At 39.7% G+C, this 22862-nt stretch overlaps 1 protein-coding gene across 5 annotated transcripts in view; it reads right to left on the reverse strand.

Annotated features, from left to right (window-relative positions):
- Positions 1-22589, reverse strand: part of ablim3 (actin binding LIM protein family, member 3) — an 84799-nt gene extending 62210 nt beyond the window's left edge. For 3 of the 5 annotated variants that reach the window (XM_048176822.1, XM_048176821.1, XM_048176820.1), the window contains exons 1-2: positions 21983-22589; positions 6586-6723 (exon numbers count right to left, since the gene is read on the reverse strand). In XM_048176822.1, the coding sequence (XP_048032779.1) occupies positions 6586-6723; positions 21983-21995 (151 nt within the window). In that variant the 5' untranslated portion in view covers positions 21996-22589. The remainder of the gene's footprint in view (positions 1-6585; positions 6724-21982) is intronic. The other 2 variants (XM_048176824.1, XM_048176823.1) reach the window with 1 other exon arrangement.
- Between the last annotated feature and the right edge of the window lie 273 nt (positions 22590-22862).

Here is a 22862-nt window from a genome sequence, read left to right on the forward strand (position 1 = left end):
TAATAAAATATAATAAAATAATACATATAGTAAAATATTGGTAACTTTAATCCAAGTCATCAGGTTTCAAAATTCGTTGGCTAGCAGTCGAATACCAATTGCAATTGTTATCAGTAATTTTCCATTTAAAAAAAAAAAAAAAAAAATGGGCATTTCAGATAGAGTTTCTCCCTCTTGGAATTCTAGGTCCTACTTTGCCAATTTGCGATAATGTGCACAGGTGCCTCAGAACAATGCCCTTATCACACACAAGAGCAAGAAGAGAAAAGGTAGCTCAAGTGGAACTGTAACTTAAAGGGGTAGTTCACCCAAAACTGAAATGTCTGTCATCATTTTATGTATTTTGAAAAAAATTAGACATTTCTTACAATCTCTTCTTTATGTTCCACAGAAGAAAGAAAGTCAAACAGGTTTGGAATGACATGAGGGTGAGTAAATGACAGAACATTTTTGGATGAACTGTCTGTCTGACAGTTTATGGATGATGCTCATACCTGTGAGTCACCCACTACAGAGGCTCAAGTGTAGGTGAGCTGGTCTGGATATGTATTGCTCTATGACATTTCACTCAGACATACTGTCAAGCACTGAGCTCAAATAACCCACACTTCTAGTTAAAAAGTAGCAAATTTGCTTAAAGAAAGACCAGAAAATTTGATCATATGCTTGTGTTTCTGAGAGAAGATAAATATATTCTCTCCTAAAGTATTTATTGTTGCGTTAATCGTGCTGCCTTCTCAATTAATTAATCATTTTAAATGGATTTAAATAGCAAGTGAGCACTGATTATTCATTTAAATCCATGAGAATAAATATGAATTTAAATCCATTAAATGTATTTAAATCATTTAGTCTACAGCATATATGAATTTATAAAGGTTTATGAATAATTTAGCAATGCACAAGTAATTTTAATGAAGCAATACATCCCTTTAAAAAAAAGAAAAAAAAAGTGATAGTCACAGTTGTCAGAAAATTATCTGACAACTAATTACAACATAATATCTACAGTGACCCGAACAAGTATTTGAACAAACATACAGTAAATGATGAGCATATGAATGCCATTGCTTCTTTTTGTGAAATTACCTCATAAAAAGCTGCCCTTCTTCATAAATATCACTTTTTCATATTTTGTTTTGTAATGCAGTGACATTCAAACTTTTATAAGTGCTGTCCAAATACATTTTGGGTCCACAGTATGTCTCTATGATATCAATAGTCGCACAGCTGTGTTCATGTAGGAGAGAGAAGAGCCAACTAGAAAGCTAGAAAGGAGTCAGGAGGTCAGAATGAGTGTGTGACTTCCATCCCCCACACAGAATTGTTAGTCTCCAATCTGCGTTATTTGAATAGGGAAAATAAATGCACAACCAAATAGAGATTTAATGAGTTTTCTGTGCCTGCACATCTAACAAGATGCACACAATTGTAATGCACAAACAAACAAAATTTGTCCTTGCATGAATGTGTGTGTGCATGTATATGTGTTTGTGCTTGAAAGGATGTATGTACACAATGATGAAGGCTGAAAGCAAAAGAACAAACCTTTAGAGCTCTGTTACAAAATCTGCCTCGCAAAATGGTGCACTCTTATTACTTATGATTGGGAGAAACTGCAACACGCAATATGGAGGAATCCATCCCGCCTTCTAAATAAAAGAGCCAATTGCTGATTGGTAAAGTCATTGCGTCACTGCAGCTGCCGTTAGAAGCTCTGGTTCCCACAGAAACCTGAGACTCGAGATTTCAGGATTCCCCCATTCAGACAGATAGGACTTGGTCTTGGATGCCCGAAATAGCTGCCCGGAGACGTTGCAAATATGGCTGCTGAGTGAACAGACTTTCATTGAAAGGGACTTTGCTCACGGTCTACAAAGGCAGACACTTTTTAAAGTCATCATGAAACGGAAGTTGCGATAGTCTTTTCTTCCATATCGTGACAATATATAGTGAAACGGCTTCTCAAACAAGAAAAAAAAACTGTAGGGCGGGAATAATTTTGATTGGATCGTTGGATTATTGTCATTTGCTATTGCTCTGATCTCATGTGAGTGATAGGTTGTCCCGCCCTCACAGCAGTAAACACGTCATCAGAGAAGAGATGTCGTTGCAGGAGGGAGGGGAAGTTATTTTGAATAAAGATTATAAGGGCACATTTTTTAAAAAAAATAAATAAAAAAAACACAATGATAAGTACAAGCACAGATAAATCATGTATAAGTAGTACTGCAATATTCCATATACATACAGAATTATTAATCAATTATACACTTTGCGCATTTGATACATTCCCATCTGAACTGAACAAACCAATTTTCTGCACAATATGACTGAAACCGGGTTTATTTACTGTACATGAGTGATGCATGAATCACCGTATACTGTACGCGGATTCACCAGCCGGCTCTAAAAGTGTGATAAGATTTGTGAGCTGCTCCTATCGTGACGCCGATGATAAAATGTGTGATTCATTTGAATTTTATTGAGAATTTGCTACTTTAAAACACTATGGAGAAAGCTTTTTAAACTAATCATGAGCCCCCTTACTAGAATTTAACACGTTTATTTATTAGTTATTTATTGTGGTAAATTCTGAGTAAGTTGTTGTAGATAGACTTATATTACAACTGTGGCATGTTGTAGCTATAGTTTCTAAATGTGTAGGTTATTGGTATAGATTAAAAAAGAAAAGAAAAAAAAAAAAATCTACATTGGCCATAAGCTTCTTATCTGTAATTATAGCCTTACGCCTGTTTCACACTGCAAGCGTGAGCGTAACTACATCGTCACTGCAGCTGCTGAGATGCGCGAGTATTCACACTGGAAGCGTTTGTACAGCGTCACAGCAGCAGCTCGAAGCTACATATAAAGTGAGCATTTCTTTACAAAGACAGCTATAAATTTGTTTTTATAAGTTGGTCATTTATAAACTTGATAGTCTTGAAAGTTTGTTAACATGGGGAGGTGTACAACATTCGCATATAAACGTAAATAAATAAATAAATAAAAATAAATATATAAAAGCCTTGCATCATCCATTGCTGCACATGAATGAGGTAAGCTTTGTGTTTTACAAGAGTTAAAGCAAACTCTGCGAAAAAAGCCAGCAAACTCGGGTTTGATTTGGGTATGCTGCAGCCTATATATCTCTCTGTGTAATAACTAAAATAATGTTTATATATAATATTTTCTGGCTAGTTTACTTTTAGTTTTTTATAATACACCATACTTTAACCCAAACTGAATAATTACAAACAAGTTTAAATGGGTAAATCTTCTATAATTATTTTTGATTCTTAATTTTCTTTTCTGTCATACTCAAATTCTTGTTAAAACACATTAGACATGCTTATTATGTGCATTTTGAACACTTTTTGTGTGAAATTATATTTATTTTGTCCATCAAAAGTGTGCTTTCACTTTAATTGAGCGTCAGCAGCGCAGCAAAAATAGACCCGAAACCCCCGCTTCACTGCTCCTTACGCGACGCTCCTGTTTGACGTTTACGCAATGCTCCTGCTGCCTGTGTGAACGCATCCGTTGGATAACATGCATGCCGAAAAAAATATGCGCTGCTCACGTGCTGCTTACGCTTGCAGTGTGAAACCGGCGTTACTGGGGAAGTACAACAAATCAAAAGCTTTAAAGTCTGGACTTCTTGAATTATTGACTAAACAATCAGTTTTCCTCATGTTTGAAATGTGTTTTGTTCTAATGATAACTGACAGGTAAAACCTGACCTTTAGAGACTGATGAACTGTTAAGGAGTAGGAAATAATCAATTTCAATATAAGAAACTAAAGTTAGTTTGACTTCCCATGGCAGTTTGAAGTAGAAAATTTTGTCAAACTGATAAGGTTATAGCCGAGGTGCTTAAATTTTATAAAATTTATCCCATGTAAACAAGTAATTGTTAACTAGCCCCTCCCCGAGATAATGGTCCAATACAATAGTATAAAAATCCAAAATACACACAGATATTGGGTAAAAATAGGCATTTAATTACACTACCCTCTTTTTTATGGATTATACTTATTTATGGACTATACTTTTTTGCATTAAACGTTTTTTAAAATCTATAAATTTCTCCAACTTTGTCCGCCATCTTGGATTTTTTTCACAGATTACTTTCTCTACATGCGATTTTGCCTAAATATTAGTTCAAAATGAGTTGTCTACAATACCTTAAAAAGCTGTCTATGCAGGCAGCCCACTAGGTTTCAGAACAGAGCCTATCACCATTTATGTTTGACTGTGGACATGTGTATGCACACACAGGAAGCGAGTAATGGTAATATGCCTGGCTGCCTCCCCTTTACACAAACTATTCATTGATGTGTCCTTGAAAACAGCTGGTTGTGTTATACCTGTGTGTACAGCATCCATCTCCTCTCATAGCCAAAGCCTGTGTAAACTCCCACTGAAAACATCTCCACTGCCTCAGCTTCAGCTGTATACACATGACCTTGGCCCACATGTTTCTTCCTGTGTGCTTGAATGCTTGCTGTTTCAATTAACTAGACTGTAATTCCAAAGGTATCTCCTTTTCTTCATCTCCTCCTGTTTTCAAAGGCATGTCGTCAAGTAAAGCCAACCAATGTAATCTACTAGATTGTAGCCCAAACCAAATAATTCCATTAAAAACTATTGATTTTAGACGTTTACCAAGTCAGTCATGGATTCCAACAGCCAAAGCATACATGCCTTTTGAAATTAAACTGCAACTCCAATCGATAAAACCAACATATGCTCATTGTAAAAAACATGCCTCTATTTTTTGGGATTTCACATTGCAAAACTTATCTGTATATAATACACTGCAGTTTCAAGCAGAAATAAACATTAAACTGACAGTAAAACACCAAACACTTTTATTCCTTTTATGATTAAAGGCAGGGTGTGAGTTACACCCTGGGGGGAGGTAGGGGTGGTCAAAGACAGTAGTCTACCCGTAATATGAAGCTTTACCTGCAAATATGAAGATACATTTCTAGCTGATTTTCAATGGTAATTTTACCTACCCTTAAAATGGGTCATACCATTAACATTACCTGAGCAGTTCAATTAATTCAATGCATTTAGCCTAGGAGGTACAGTACTTTATTTTCAAATGCAATGGAGCATTAACCTTTTAGTGCAACTCACCGGAGACTTCATTTCGGAACTGCAGCGATATGTAATAACATGCTTTTGGCACCGCTTACTGTACATTTCACATATCAAAAAACATTATGCATATACAAATTATCCATGTTTGGTTTTTGGCCTTAACAAAAAGGCTGAAAGCGGATTGTCACGTGTTTACGAACACTGGCAACTGCAACTCCAATGTGGCACCGCTGACCTGTGACAGTACATGCTGAGGGAGCTGGGATTCCTGTGAAACACCCCACAAATGTTGCCCCTTTATCCAATTAACTGGGCCTCAAAGCCCCCCAGCTCATCATCAGCACACTCCGCTCTCCCAATCAAAACACAGCATGCATGGAAGCTGAGCCATCAGTCACTGGACTGTAAACAATCCACCATGCAACAATGAAACGGCATTGTTCCATGCTGGTCATATAAGATGTTGAAATAGCAGTTGGACTTCCTACACACATAGCTAACACACACACACACACACACACAATAATATATAGCACAAATCGTGAGAAAAGGGGTGGTGTTGAGTTAGAGGTGAAATACATTATTGCTCAAGGCAATTTTCATGGAAGATAAGCAACCCTCGGAAAGTGGTGAAATTAAGAGGGAGAAAGCAAATAGGAAAAGGATTGTTATTGTTGAGTAACTTCATGTGCTCCAAGGCAACTTGTGATGTCATAATGGAGGGAGGGAAGGAGGCTGCCATTCTCTTTCAATCGTTCCCACCCTATCTCTCCATATATGAGCCCCCCTCCTCCTCCCAACTATGCCCTAGGGTTTGTTAGGGGAGGCTGCTATTGGTTTGATAGTGTAGCTGAGAATAACCACCAACCAGGGACAGGGTGCCCCTCCACACGGTTACCACAGCAACCCCATAAATGCAACGCAGGGACCATGTGGCAACACCAGTTTGAGTGTAAGCAAGGAAAAGTAGCACAAATACAATCTTATAAAAGCTCATTAAACCACAAATGAGTCCATCTCTCAAGGGACCTCCTTCCATATTTTTAATCTAACATAATTTAAAGGTGAGGGTTCCTGGTCACATCATTCACATTCATTTTACATTTTAATTTCTTGACGTCACTAATGTCACTGATAATTGAGGGCAATACCATGGGGCATCACTGAGCAAACATCTTGATGATGTGAGGCCAGAGGATCTCATTATGCAACAGGTTCCTACTTCAGACAGCCCCAGGAGCACAGCCAGCATCATTAAAGCAGACATCCACTGCTTCTAACCACTGATGCCAAACTGCTATTAGGTCAGAAGCAGAGAGCTCTGCTTTAGTTCTTAATGAAGAGCTATTATCGAACAGAATCTATTGGAAACTGTATATCTGAAACAAATCCAAGCTTTTCCCATAATTAAAAGATGGCTCTGAGAGGTCATCAGCATTTCCAATGCACTGCATATAGGCAAAAGACTCTTACCTTGGCAGGTGAAGCATTTGATGTGGAAGTGGACATGTTGCACTCGTACCACCTCTCCTTTGCACACCTCCCGGCAGCGAAAGCAGTGGATTGGTCCAGAGCTCCGTTCACTGTTGCACGAGCTTTGCTGATAGGGTACTAGTGAGGAAAAGACAAAAAGACACTAAGTAACGAACATCAGAATGACCTTATTGTTATTGGGTGATATTAGATTTTTTTTTCAGTATCAGTATCAGTAATCAGTATCAGCTGACACTGAATCAATGTTGTTATTGTTGAAATAAAATAAAATACAATATTAAATAATAAAAAAAAAATAAATAGAAAACAAATATTTGAAAAGTTGCCTTGGAAATTGAAATAAATTAAGTTGAAAAACTAAAATTACTAAAACTAAATCTGAAATAAAAAATAAAGCTAAATAGCTAAAATGACTAATAAAAATGATAAGCACAAAACGAAATTACAAAAAAAACTCAAATTAAAAAGAAAACTGGAAATATGAAAATAAAAGCTAATTCAAATGATCAGTAATTACTATAAAAGAACGCTTAATTAATACAAAAAACAAACAAACAAAAAAAAACCACTGCACTAAATATTTACTGTATCTGCAGATATTAGATATTTAACTGTGCATGCTTTCCATTTTTGAAGGGTTAGTTCACCCAAAAATTCTGTCATTAAGGCGAGACACCCCAGGTGAATAGGGTAAAAAAATAACTAATAGATATCACCATCTGTCATATACAGAAGGGGACGGAGACACAGGTATAGTTATTGAACAACCAGAGATCGATGGCAGAGTGCAGGTTAAGTTTGTGACTGAAGATGATACTGGATCTGATACTTGTTTTTATCTTTCCCAGGGATCGTGGAAGCAGGCAGGCGTGGAGCAGATGAGACATGAAGACACTCACAGGAGACGAGGAGACACTAGGAGTCAAATGGAATGCTGGATACAGGTAAGTAGAAGTTAGCAGAGTCCTTGAGGTAAGCATCACAGGTAGGTATGCGTTAACGAGACCAGACAGTGACTGAGTGCTCTGGAGTGTCTTTTATGCTGCTGTGGTGATGAGTGCTGATGCGTGTCAGGTGTGGCTAGTTAATACTCAGGAGAGGGAGTGCATTGTGATTGGGTGAGTGTAGAGCCTGGCGTGTCTGTGACTGTGAACCCCAACGTCATGGTGGTCAACCCCTGCCACATGGAGCTGGTCGGTTAGGATGTCTGGCATGGAAATCATCGAGGAGACTTGGATCGAGAATATCATTCCTGGGAACCCATGACCGCTCTTCGGGACCGTATTCCTCCCAGTCGACTAGGTACTCCAGGTGACCACCACAGCGCAGAGAGTCTAAGATGTCTTTCACGACGTAGGCCGCTCCATCTTCCACGATCAGTGGAAGGGGGGGTTCTTTGGCTTCGCCAGGCTCTGTGGAGGGAAGAACGGTGAGGCTTTAGTAGTGACACATGGAAGACTGGGTGGATTCTATACTCAGGATGGAGTTGCAGGTGATAGGTGACGGGGTTTATCTGCCGGGTGATGGTGAAGGGGCCAATGAATCTGGGACTCAGCTTCCTACAGGGCAGGCGCATCCTGATGTCCCGGGTCGACAGCCAAACCTTCTCGCCTGGCTGGAAGTTGGGTGCTTGGGAGTGCCGAAGGTCAGCTGTCGTCCTGCACCTGCGTAGAGCTCGCTGGAATTGCAGATGAGCCGAGTCCCAGACTCAGTAATCCACTGCAGGGACATCCGATGGTTCCCCATCCCAGGGGAACAGTGGGGGTTGGTAGCCGAGTACGCATTGGAAGGGAGTGAGACCGGTGGTGGACTGATGGAGAGAGTTCTGGGCGTACTCGGCCCAACCCAGAAACTGGTTCCAGGAGACCTGGTGGCTGTGACAGAAGGTACGTAAGAAACGGCCGATCTCATGAATCTTCCTCTCAGTCTGCCCGTTCGTCTGGGGATGGTATCCAGAAGAGAGACTGATGGTCACACCTAGGAGCTTGAAGAAGGATCGCCATACTCTGGAGGTGAATTGTAATCCACGGTCAGACACGATATCCTCAGGCAGTCCATAGTATCGGAATACATAGTTAAACATGAGTTCTGCGATCTCCATTGCCGTTGGTAGCCCAGGTAAGGGAATTAATCGACAAGACTTGGAGAATCGGTCCACTGCCACCAGAACACAGGTACAACTGTTGGAGACTGGGAGATCCGTTACGAAATCTACTCCTAGGTGTGACCAGGGGCGGTTTGGAACGGGCAGAGGTTGGAGTTTCCCGGAGGGAAGATGGCGTGGACTCTTGGAGACAGCACATTCCTGGCACCCCCGTACGTACCTCCTGACGTCGGATGCCACGTTGGGCCACCAGAAGTGCTGTTTCAACAGCGAGAGGGTCTCATTGACCCCTGGGTGGCCAGTGCCCAGTGAAGAGTGTGCGGAATGAATTAGTGGAGTGCGCCGTGTCAGTGGAACATACTGCAAACCTTGGAGACAACCCGGCGGGGTGTTGGCGGAGGCATTCGGCTCGGGGAGTGTCTCAGCAGACCAGGTAATGGGGCTGACAAACAGTTTCTCAGGGATTATGGGCTCTGGATCATCTGTGCTTTCTTCAGGACTATGAATATGGGACAGAGCATCAGCCTTTACATTCTTTGACCCAGGATGACAGGAGATGGTAAAGTGGAATCTGGTGAAGAACAGAGGCAATCTGGCTTGGCGTGGGTTTAGTCGTTTTGCGTCCCGTAAATACTCCAGATTTTTATGGTCTGTCAGCACTGTGAATGGGTGTTTAGCTCCCTTGAGCCAATGTCTCCACTCTTCCAGGGAGTTACCTTCCTCTCGTCCATGCGGACGCCACTGTGGTCGATGTTATATCCTAAGAACTGCACTGAGGGCTGATGGAAACTGCATTTCTCGGCTTTGAGGTAGAGTTGAAAGTCCCTCAGGCGTTGGAGGACCTCCACAACGTGGTGGCGATGGTTGGCCATGCTCCGGGAGTAAATCAAAATATTGTCTATGTAGACCAGGACTGATTTGTACAGGAACTCCCGGAGCACCTCATGCATGAAGTCCTGGAATACGGAGGGGGCGTTGACAAGTCCATACGGCATTACCAGGTAGTCATAGTGGCCGGTAGGGGTCACGAAGGCTGTCTTCCACTCGTCCCCCTCACGTATCCGGATGAGGTTATACGCGCTGCGGAGGTCCAACTTGGTGAACACAGTGGTACCGCATAGATGTTCCAGCACTGATGGGACGAGAGGAAGTGGATAGCGGAATTTAATGGTGATCTTGTTCAAAGCTCTGTAGTCGATGCAGGGCCGCAAGTCTCCGTCCTTCTTCGCCACGAAGAAAAAGCTTGAAGCAGCAGGGGAAGTAGACGGGCATATGTAGCCCTGTGACAGAGCTTCGTTTAGGTACTCCTCCATGGCCTTCTCCTCCGGGAGGGAAAGGGAGTAGATTTTCCCTCTGGGCACTGGCTCACCGGGGATGAGGTCGATTGCGCAGTCCCGTGGCCGATGGGGAGGCAGCTTGGAGGCTTCTTTTGGACAGAAGACATCGCTGAAGTGGGAGTAACATGCAGGGATGTCCGCAGAACGTTTCTCAAGTGGACTTTCCACAGAAGTAGCGTAGACTTGGATTTTCTCAGAGCTTAGAAGACTTGACACAGGAAACTCGGAAGCAGAGACTTGAATTTCTTTGGAACTTGGACGACTTGGAGCAGGAAACTCAGGAGCAGAGACTTGGATTTCTTTGGAACTTGGACGACTTGGAATCGGGAACTCAGGGAAACAGTCAGAAAAGCATTGGTTACCCCACTTCAGGATCTCTCCTGTCCTCCAGGAGATGATGGGATCATGCTGCTCAAGCCAGGGTCGCCCTAGAATCACATCAGCCGTTGATTCCTCCAGAACCAGCAGATGAATCTCTTCAGTGTGGAGGATACCGATTTGGAGGTGAAAAGTTCCAACACAGTGACAAACTTGACGGAGTGGTTTTCCAGTTACTGAGTGGATCTGGTAAACTTTCGGCATAGCAGTAGTTTTGAGCTGGAGCTGGCGACAGAGGGCACCGGAGATGAAGTTTCCAGCTGACCCAAACAACAATCAACAAATCCCTCTGTAAAAACCTTCAGAATATAGATAGGAATAAAACTGTAAAGTTTGGTGTAAATAAGTTCTGCTGAAGTGGAGATTTCTGACTCAGAGCAGGAGAAAAAACTCATTTTGAGAAAACGGCCTTTAAAGATATTTACTGTAATTGAAATCTATAGACGCAAATAGATAAAGTGCTATAAAACATACACTTAAGTGTATTTTGGATGTTTTCTTTCCACCAGTCTGAAAAAACACTTTATGAAAAGCCAAAAAGTGCAAAATCTCAAAATTTACAGGTGCCTGAAAAAACTGTGTTTTTGCCTGTAGTGTCTCACCTTATGTACTCATATGCAATTGACGTAGTGAACACAGTCCAGGTTTCTGTATTTATGTCTGAACACAGGCTCATTATTGGCCGACGCTGTACATGTGAGCAGCATCACACACATGCGTCATACTGACGCAGGAGCCGGCCAATAATGTTTCGGAGTTCGAACGTAAACACGGAAGCCTGCACTGTAAATAAAGTCATTATTTTTTTGTTTTTGTGCACAAAAAAATATTTTTGTTGCTTCATAACATACTTCATAAGGTTGAACCACTGTAGTCACGTTGACTATTTTAATGATGTCTTTACTATGTTTCTGGACTTCAAAAGGTGCAATGACATTGCTGGGTGGTTCTGAAACCCTTGGAAATATCTTAATTTGTGTTCCGAAGATGAATGAAGGTCTTACGGGTTTGGGACGACATGATGGTGAGTAATTAATGACAGAAATTTAATTTTTGGGTGAACTAACCCTTTAATTCTTACCTTTACACTTCTTATTTACCACCATCTAATGCTCACTTTTTTTTGTGCTGATTGCCCTCCTAGATGCATAACAGGCATTCAAACACTCAGCCAGTGAATATATCAATTACCGTGCAATCACTGTTGCAACTGTTGTTCTTGCTTTAGTCTAAAAGGATTTAACTGGGGGAAAATGTCGAAAACAGCAAGGGCACATGCACTACCCTGATCTCCATTGTTTCAGCTATAATGCTGGCAGCAGGGCAGAACTGCCAGGTCTGCGATCAGATTCAACAGCACCATGTTCCCACAGCTCTCTGAAAAAGAGAGCCAAGGCGACAGCCAGGAACAAGCATTAAAAAAAACTGTCTGACCTGATAAAGCACACTGGAAACTAGGGTTTAATGAGGTTTTTATGTGCATGTTGGAAAAGACAAAATGTAATCAGCCAGCATAATGTGTCAGGTCAGGAAGTGATACTGATCAGATAAACTCGTGCAGGAAATTAGCTAATTTTTCAACAATAAATCGTAGTTATCAATGTGCCACCTGAACCTGAATTATTAGGGATGCACCAATAATAAAATTATGAGCGACACATACAAGTCAAGAAATATTTTTACGTTATAGCCGATAAACGATAAATTGCCAATACTGCAATTTGAAACCATTCTGTCAAAATATATTAAAAACAAACAAAAAAATCAAGTAAAATTGAAAGTTGAGTTTAAATTAGGCATTTTAACTAGAAATTAGACATGATAGTGAATATGAAAAATTTATTAAATTTGATACATTACATTTAACTGTTATTAAATTAAATTTAAAAAAATGATTAAATATTATTGTAAATGTATTACCAAAATATCTATGCAATAAACAATTTATTGTTAAAATGGTCATTATCTGAGGGCTGAAAACCACATTTTCAGGGCAACAAACAATGTCTTGTACTAAAAGATATTGAATTTCAATACTACTTTGTCAAAATAAATGAAAAACAAAACACTAATAACTAAAATCAATAATTTAAGATTAGGCATCACAACAACGTCAAGAATAGAATACAAAAAAAAGAATATTTTGATATTCGCTAAAGCTTAAGTGTTAAAAAAATTATTAAATAACATTATAAAAATATAATCCAAATATCTGTCCGATAAGTACATAGCAGATTGATATACTGGAAGTATATGAGGGCTGAAAAGAGCTTTTTCACTGCAACAAACAATGTCTTGTACTAGAAGATCACTTCACATATTTTCAGTCTATTGGAATAGAGAGTTTCATTGACTTTTCTTCATCTGCAGCTGAAGAACAATGATCCATTAATGCTGTTATGCCTCCTCCAGTGGCTCAATCTCACACTGATAATATTGTAAGCACTTATTCCTTTGGCAGAGCAACACGCTGCCTGGCCAACTTCCAGAGCTGTTTTCTGAATTCTGTGTGTGGCCATCAGCTCTGCGAGATGCTCTGAGCCCACAGTCTTTTGTCAGTGTAGAGTGCAGTATAGTCGTGATGCTGTTAAAAGCAGATAACAGCCACACAAGAGGAAATATGAGATGTTTTGCAATATCACAAAACCAGAAGCATTTATGGTAATGTGTGAGAGCTATTTTCCCCAAAGCTTTGCTTTTCTTTTCACCGCAAAGACCGTGAGCTCCCCATAAGCTTTCACATACAATAACACTCAGATAAACAGAGGCGACAGCTCAAAAGAGAATAAACTATGTGCCGTTAAAAGACAATATGTCTTTCAGGCATCATTCATTTGTCTATGGGTGTCGCTGTGCTGGAAGCCCACTTGCAAGAGGGGCCTCTGGGTGGGTGTAAACAGGCTGTGTAATCCCTGCTATACCACATGCACTGAGATCAGCGAAGGACATGCACAAAGGATTAAAGTTTTTAATGGCTCCTACATTAGATACCTTTCATTCATGCTTTAGTAAAAACTCTTATTATAATGGAGGCTAAATTCTAGATTCAAATGAATTCAAGTTTTAAGAAGGAAACTTTCTATTATTGATACAGACTTGACAGTCTTCACAGCTCAAATAAAAACAACAAGATCCCCAAACCCCAAAATAGGTCATTCTGAGTTTTCATACGTTTTCAATGATTTAAACATATGTTGCCACAAACTCTTTTCGGTTTGCACAAAAAACCTCAGTTATTCTCTCTTGAGAAAAAGAAAGAAAACGCTGAATGTACAAAAAGGTAGATTCAAAGAAGCCTAGTTCTTCGAAGAAACTTCAGAGCACTAATGTCGAGCAATATATAGCAAAGGGCCGGTAACATCCGGCCCAAGGTGTAAGGTGATAACCACAGGACCTAAGGGGCCACTGCTATTTCTGCCCTCAGCGGAGGAGCCTCCTGCGGATTACAGTCACACAGGATTGTGGGAGAGTGGAGGTGACAAGGCTGCTCTCAATTCCTCCATAGCCGGGCAGAAGAGAGGTGTAAACAAGACCTTGTGGCCAGACAGTCCACTTATCCTTCACAGTAATGAACACTGGGTGAAGACCTTTAAATCCAGTGCTAGAATTAATGGCTAAATAACTCTCCCATTTACTTGTGACAAGAATAATACTGACCAGTACTAAATGTGTTTTTGGTGATTGTTAACAGCATAGTTTACTTAAAATAACAAATGTATAAATGTACAACAATTAATATATGCAATCAGCATATCTAAACCAATATAGAATCCGATTTTTTTGGCTGGAAAATTTGATGGGATGAAAATATATGACTTAACAAATGTACGGTATATATCGCGCAAACGTTTGGGGTCAGTAAGATTTTTAATATTTTTGAATTGTCTTGAGGCTGCATTTATTTGATCAATAATGTATTAAAAACAATAATATTGTGAAATATTATTGAAATGTAAAATAACAGTTTTCTTTTTAAAAGTATTTTACATTTTATTTATTCCTGTTATGGTAAAGCTGAATTTTCAGCATCCTTATTCCAGTCTTCAGTGTCACATGATCCTTCAGAAATCACTCTAATATGCTGATTTGGCGCTCAAGAATATATATATACACACACACACACACACACACACACACACACACACACATAATATATATATTATTTCAGGATTCAAGACAACACGCCTGCACATGACGTTTCACGTTTTGTAGTTTACACAGAGACGATAATGCTATAGTTTTCAAAAACTTGCACTTTGAAACCCGTTTTTAGTTGAAAACAGTGTCGTATAAACAGCCCCTTAAAGAATTCAAAAACCTGTTTGCAGTACGGTAGTAGACGTGGGCCTCTGGAGAACCTGACTAAATTTGATATATGACTACTGTTACATTCAAGCCAACACTGCTGTAGCGACAGGAGCTGAACTAACCCTGTCAGAAAAATGATCACTCAAACCAGCCAAACACAAGGTCAGACAGAATGAGGTCTGAGGGCCTCAAGGACTTGCTCCGGTCTTCGATCTGCTCTCGGGGTTACTAATGATTTGGGATTTCAACTAAGTTTAGAGAAATGTATTGGGTCAGGGTCACTGGATGAACATCCCTAGTGTCACTGTATGAGTTATCTACCTTCATGACTTCTACAGAAGATGATTCCTTGGATTCTTTAATGGAGAGCAGCAAAAGCCTTTAGGAAGCTAGACTGTAAACATTTACTTTTATAATAACTCTTTAAGTTTAGATAGAGGACACTGTACAGGAAACCAAATATTCTGGGTTATAAGTTTGGTCCACTAGAGCCTGCCAAAATCACTCTGATAGGAAACTGGAGACTGTAGAGACGATAAATAACACAGAGGAGCAAAAAATCCACCCAAGAAAATTTGATCCTTAGTGTAAAATAAAAACGCTGAGTAATTATGAAGAGGTTGAGCCAAAACAGTTATTAAAACTATTCCTATGTATGCAAATATCTGTTTGTCAAAGCCAAGTGTTTAATTAAGTAGCAGTTTCTTTTACACTGTTATAATAGCCACAATCTGATTAGCACATCCAGATACTATAAGTGGTATGCTTTCTTTGTAAAAAAAAATAAAATAAAATAATACTTTCTATAGTATGTGCTTTGCAGATGTCATACTGGATTGATATAGTGAAAAGCCACTCTGTGTCTATCTACTGGCTTTCATAGCTACATGGTCCTACATAAAGAGCTTCATCAAACATATTGCCCTGTATATGCAAGCCAGGGGAAATACATGGAGAATTAAATCTTTAGAAAGGATCTGTAGGAAATTCAACCCTGATAAGTGTTAGCATGATGGTGTTTCTCTTTTGTTCCCAGTGCTGTTAAATCATAACGTTGGGCTACAGAAATGACAAATGGGTGCTGACGCTGAGCCGGACTGCACTCCAGATGGGATGAGAGTGTGTTTACGGTGCCATAGTGGGTCTACGTCTGCTGACACACTAGCTCAGATCAAATCAACTCCCAGGTAGAGCTTATGCATTATGCAGATAGATGCTACAGAGCAGCATCAAGGCAGATGTACAATATTTTATCAGGGGAGCCACCGTTATAACTGGGCAATTTTTAAGTTCGTAACCTCCACTTTTTGGGAAATTATCATTTTATTTTAAGAGTTTCAACCACCAAATGGAGAAAAAAAAAAAAAAAAAATATATATATATATATATATATATATATATATATATATATATATATATATAGTGGTGGGCCGTTATCGGCGTTAACGTGCTGCGTTAACATGAGACTCTTATCGGGCGATAAAAAAAATATCGCCGTTAATCTATTCTCAAAGTTGGGTTGGGAGCTGGGTCTATACTACGCAAGCTATGATGACTTTCACCTTGATATTTTAGCGCGGATGTATACCTAGCCGAATTGACCCTTCGCAAAGACCCGCCCCCTTAGTTACTGTTGCTTTGTCCGACAAGCCGTGGTGCTGTCACGCCATACGCAGTGAAAAATACATCGAGGTGCAAAGAGGACACTGACAACACGTCGACAGACAAGACAGAGCAGGTTACTTATGATATTTAACAAAGTCCCAGCTTTAAAACTGTGTAGTTTTTTAAGAAATTCAAACAATAAAACCCGTTTTCTTTAATGTGTCGTGACAGATTGCTGTAATGCCTCAGCTCAAGAGGCTCGTAAACCGATCATCTCTTACTACGAGTCCATTTATAGCATCAAATAAACATGAATGAACATGAGAATCAATGTTGTTTCAAACGCGGAAAGATGTCAATATACAAAATATATATAATTTGCTGCGTCCCAATTCGCCTACTTATACTACGCCCTAAAAGTATGTACTCTTTCTGTGAACAAAAAGTAGCCTACTTACTTTTGAGTGTGTAGCAAGAGAGTAGACAAGCTTTGGGACATACTATCACGTCATACAATTGCGTCTTTGCTCTCTGTCGCATCCAGTCACCGTAAACTGCCCTGTCAATCATCTTACATCCTCCACATTTCATTTAGCTAATTTCCTACCGTATCAGAGAAATACAGCACGTTGATCTGCAGTCGCGAGTCTTTCATGTGGAGAACTCACCTCATATTAATGCATAATGATGCATTTAAAAGTTAATGGCCAATCAGATCTTTATAAAAGTCCACATTGGTATTTGCAGATGAAAAATAACACATATAATTGTTATATGTGTTATTTTTCATCTGCAAATATATATAGTATATAGTATAACATTAAATAAATATTTTCTATCAGTTTGAACTGATTATTAGTCACTCAAACAACCTCTCAGCGTCGATCGTGCATATTCGCCATGTTTTGTAGTTTTTTAACACTTTTTACTCGTGTTTGTAGTTCTGAACTGAATCCGCTTCCAACGCGCAATGGGTTGTGGGCAATATTAGCCTTTATAGTGTGCACGGATCCACACTTCGAAAATCTACCGGAAATAGTAGACCATCCGGGGACTTTTGGCATACTCTTTTCAACATACTATGCTTTGGGACACACTTATTTTAATCTCACATACTATTTAGGATGGATAGTACGGACATTGGGACGCAGGGACAATTTGGGTATCTCACATATTCTGAATGTCTTCAGCAGAATTCAAATGAGCCATTTTAATCTAGATTAATCTAGATTAATTCCAAAATTAATCTAGATTAATCTAGATTAAAAAAATGTATCTATGCCCACTATATATATATATATATATATATATATATATATATATATATATATATATATATATATATATATATATATATGTACCAAATGTTAACTGGGCGCTACTCTAGTACCAATTTACCTATTCTCTTAAAAATTAAGGTTCCAGAACACTACATTCCAAATAAAAACCTTTATACTAAAGAGTGCACTACTGAGGACTACTGAGTAAACTTTAAAGGATTAGTTCACTTCAGAATTAAAATTTCCTGATAATTTACTCATCCCCATGTCATCCAAGATGTTTATGTATTTCTTTCTTTAGTCAAAAAGAAATTAATGTTTTTGAGGAAAACATTCCAGGTTTTTTTTCCATATAGTGGACTTCACTGGGGTACAACAGGTTGAAGGTCCAATTTGCAGTTTCAATGCAGCTTCAAAGGGCTCTACACAATCCCAGCCGAGGAATAAGGGTCTTATCTAGCGAAACCCTCTGTCATTTTCTAAAAAAAATAAAATAAAAATTGATATACTTTTTGATGTGCCCTCCATTCCCACATTTCAAATCACTTGTGCATATAATTTATAAAACATTTTTTGTTCTTAATAAAGAGCTTTGTTAGACTGGGTAAAACCCGTACATTCATTTCTACTGCTTCTGTTACACTTTTGCGGGAACCAATCACAGACTGGCTTATCCACCTTGCTCGCTATTGGCAGGTATAACACAATGACGATAGAGAAGCGACAGCAAGCACGACCGTCAATCCAATTCCTTTTAACCTCTCGACGATGCTGAATGACTTCTTTAGTTTAGCAAACAAATCGCTCGAGTGGGTGTAAATACCACTCACTTTCATGTTTTTTTGCACAACCTGCAAAAATCGCTCGATGCCATTGATGCTTCTGCAAACCGCTGATCAATGCTACAGACCAATACACACTAAACCTGTCTGGAGTTTTCGCGTCGCTCTGCAAAGTACGTCACCCGGATCATTGATTTGATTGGTTGAAAGACTATCCAATTGCGTGAATAATGCTCGTTGATCACGCCTCTTGTGCAGTATAAAATACATACAGACTCCCCAGACCAATGTTCAATTTTAAATTGAGCTTGGTCTGGTGATAGCCAGACAAGGGCTTTGTCATAATGACAGTAAATTAATCCAATGTTTTAATTTATGAGCACATAAAACAAACTTATTCTATATGCTAATATCATGACAGTTAATTAAATTGGTTTTGTTTGTTCCTAATATTGATTCATGCTCATTTTAATATCACAAACTCCATTAATGTCAACAGAAAGAAGTGTGTTAATTTTACAGATGGCTGTTAAGGCTAAAAAGGGTGCTGCGGTTACAGATTATTGTTGTATGGAAAATGGTGTCTATGAGGTCTGAACACTGAAGGCGAGCCGGGTTCCACCTCATTGCTCTCCACAGGGTTGGCATGACAGGACAGTGGTGACACAGGCACTTCTGTAAATGTGTGTGCTAGCGTGCGATTGATGTGAGGGATGCTGAGTCGTGAATGCTGACACAGGAGGAGCAGGGTAGGACGACTTCGGGAACCTTCGGCTAGACTCACAGTCACATTCGTTGGGCGATTGCTACATCACTTATAGGGGTGCTTGATTATGATTTCACTTTTTTAACTTGAGTTAGTGTGTAATGTTGCTGATTGAGCATAAACAACATCTGCTAAGTTATGGAACTCAATGTTCAATGCAAAGGGAGATATTTTCTTTGTTTTTCTATATTTAAGGACTACAACTAATGGCTGGAAGGGACTACATTAAGCTTCCCGGGTTATTTCCAGGTTAGTGACATCTTCCCGGGTTAGTGACATCACTAACCCTGAAATCTACATAAACCCTGCCCCCGGGAACATGCAACAAAGGGGGCGAGGCCATGTTGGGCTGCTTTAGAGAAGAGAAAGAGTTGTTGTAGAGTGTTGTTGCCATGCCGTCATTTTACGCCGGACTGCTTCACAAACGAGGGTCAATTCAATGCTGGATTTGCACAAAAGATTAATATGACGGCACATGCTAGTCGATGAGTTGAATCAACTCCACAGCAACTACATAAATTTATCCACTAACCATTCAGAAACGTCCAGATGCATTCTAGAAGTTTCTTACATCTTCCTGAGTCTCTCCCTCAGTGTCCGACTCCGGTTTGAACAATGTAACACTGAACACCGTTACTGACAATCGTCATTTTGGCTGCGTGAGATTCTCCAGCTTTGTTGTTGTTGAGCAACCGAAGTGCGAGCTGTTAAAGCTTCGACCTCTACTGGAAAGGGGGCCGGGAGCAGCAGCTCATTTGCATTTAAACGAACACACAAAAACAGCATGTTTTTGCTCACACTCAAAAAGGGGCAAATCTGGCAAGCTATAATAAATGATCTGTTGGGTATTTTGAGCTGAAAATTTACAGAAACCTTCTGGGAACACCAGAGACTTATATTACATCTTGTAAAAGGGGCATTATAGGTCCCCTTTAAATAATATTCATTATTTAGAACCCAAACTCTCCTTTCCTAATCCTTCCTACACCCTTACTAATAAACAATCACTATCCATCATTCACTAGAATCTTTAAGGCACAGAAATCTTTGATATTCACTCTGCTGAAGGCAGGAGAATCAAACAGGAGAACAAAGAGAAAGAAAAACCAGAGAATGGGAACAGATTGTTAGCATTCCGCTACTCACTTGTCTGTTTGTTCTCTCAGTGGTGCAGAAAATAGAGGGCAGTTGATAATGGCAGATGACCATAAGAAATGTAGGGAGCAGCAAATGAAGAGAGACCAAGTGACCTCTGTGTAATTGCTCGGCATTTTCACCGGCTCAAGGCTATCATGCCCAATGTAGTGTTCAACACGCCATTGTGCACGGCTCCATTCAAATGCCATGTGTCTGCATGAGTGGCTATATCAGGTAAGTTTGAGACATGGTGTCAGTTAAGCAATTTGGAACTTTCTACTGAAAAAAAAGAGCATGTCTATTGTTTCATCAAACAACAATGTTTTATCATGTCATGAGCTTTATGTGCATGTTCTGCAAAACACTTCAGGTCTCTTGTGGACCAGGCATGCCTGTTCATTTGTTGGTAGCTCTCCAGCTAGTCCTTTTTTGCCACGAGACACAGCCCGGCCACTGCACTCATTCCCTTGCCATCTGTCTGCATCTGAAAACACTTGCTCTCCATACGGTAGCACGCTGGTAGCAGCCCCATCCCCAGCTGACAGGCAAAATGCTTTGAAAGAGTGAATAAGGCAAGCTCAATTGGCTGATGTGACATTGTTTTATCAGAGTGAGCTGGTGCTGTGAATTGTGCGTCCTGAACTAAGGGGAAAATAGTAGGGGGATTAGTTCAGAGAGTGGGACACGTGGACAAAGCTTGTCCGTCCGCTCATCAGCTGAGAATGCAATTTAATGGCTTGCTGAAAGAATGCAAACCATTTCTAATCACAGAACAGCAAGGCATTTGCCAAGTAGGCACAAACAAACAAAAAACAGCTCTGTTCTTAAGGTTCTGCTGAACTTTTCCCATAAAAGGATCATTATGAGATGCAGCGGTCATGCCCTTGCAACATCAGCTGACTCGAGCACAAACCTCAAAGGAGAGCTGGTCACCAACATGATCTTGACCACCTCTCTGTCTTTTATTCTATGTTGGTGTGCATCTTTTCATGTAATCAGTAACAATTACATTCTACAGCATGTAATCAGCAATAACGATTTCATTGATACTTTTATGATTGGATGAGAGCTAAATGAATGCAACCAAGGATAACTGACACCAAACTGGACCCGCTGGTCACTCAAGTATGTCTAAGTTTTTATAACATCCTTTCACTAGACATTTGATCTACAAATTTTCATTTTCTACAGCTTTTTCAGTTCAGTTCAGTTCAAAACGGTCAAACATCTTGTTGAAATATCAACTTCTAAACAACTTATTTCATGACCAAAGTCAGTTTTAGGAATAACAAATCTATACTCATCAATCCTGAGCCCAAGACTCATTTGTAACTCTGAATAATAATAATTATTATATTATTATTGTTGTTGATCAAATAGTATTATATTCATAATAATAATAATATATTATTATTATTATTACTAATAGCCTATTATTAGCCTAATAGCCTATTATTATGATTATTATTATTATTATTCCAAATACCTGATTCAGTGAGGATGTCTTTGGGACATGTCAGGAGCAAGAGGTCAATCGCTTGAATAAGACAAACTGCTCTAATTTTACAAGGTCAGTTTAAACTTTATTTTTACCTCAAATTTAGATTTCTATCTGCTTCGGTTATTTTGCATTAATCTTTGCAATTAGACCAAGGTAACAATGTCTAGAATTTACTCACCACTCGTGCTCATGATGCTGAGACAATAATCCAAGAGTAAATTTTAATATCCAGACAGCAGTAGTCGCCTATTGTTCCACCGATAAAATCCAGTTATTGAGCCTCAGCTTGTAGTCAGAGTCGAACCGTTAGAGTGGGATAAAAACTCGAGGAATAATTAATACAAATGTTAAAGCTCCCAATGTGATTCACGTATCACAGGAGGGCAGTGATCAATTGGTTAATAATTGGAACGGTGGGATTAAAGTACTGCACCCCGTGAGTGCAGGGCGGACGACCGGCCTCAAATAAAGCGGAATGTTGCCTAGTCACATTCCATGATCTGCTGCCGTTTCTCGAGTATAGCCTGAGATAGTGCTGAGCAGTGTTGCGTACAGTGGACGAGGCGCTGTCACTGTACTCTCGCGCTCGCATCTATGGAAGCGCGCGCCGGGGTGACGTCAGGCAGGGAACTGGCAAGCGAGCGCAGAGCAGCGTGTTTCCTCACACCCTATCTTCACTGCAAGCGCGCAGCTCTGCAAAACAGATTTGTTGATTGTAATGGCAGCTCTTTTTTGTCGCTTGCAGCGGATTTGAAGTGTGAGGTCATGCAGGGGGAAAGTTGAAGTGTAGGGTGGGTTTTCGCAGATTACGGCATTTACTGTATATGGATGTATAGCGCCCTCTCACGCAGAGTTAGAAAAAACACAGTGTAAATAGGCTACAGTAGACAAATTGGCTTAATTTAGCAACCTGTCCGCCAACAAAAGCCTCTTACTATGACAATAATTAGCCCGTTTGGAGCCGAATTATGTTCCAGAGAAAGGCACGACATAAATGTAGCCACAAATGATAATCAAGATTTAAGTCAAAAACATTGTTAAAAGATTAGTTCACTTTC

The sequence above is a fragment of the Megalobrama amblycephala genome, linkage group LG23 (assembly GCF_018812025.1).
Source record: "Megalobrama amblycephala isolate DHTTF-2021 linkage group LG23, ASM1881202v1, whole genome shotgun sequence".
Taxonomy (NCBI): Eukaryota; Metazoa; Chordata; class Actinopteri; order Cypriniformes; family Xenocyprididae; genus Megalobrama; species Megalobrama amblycephala.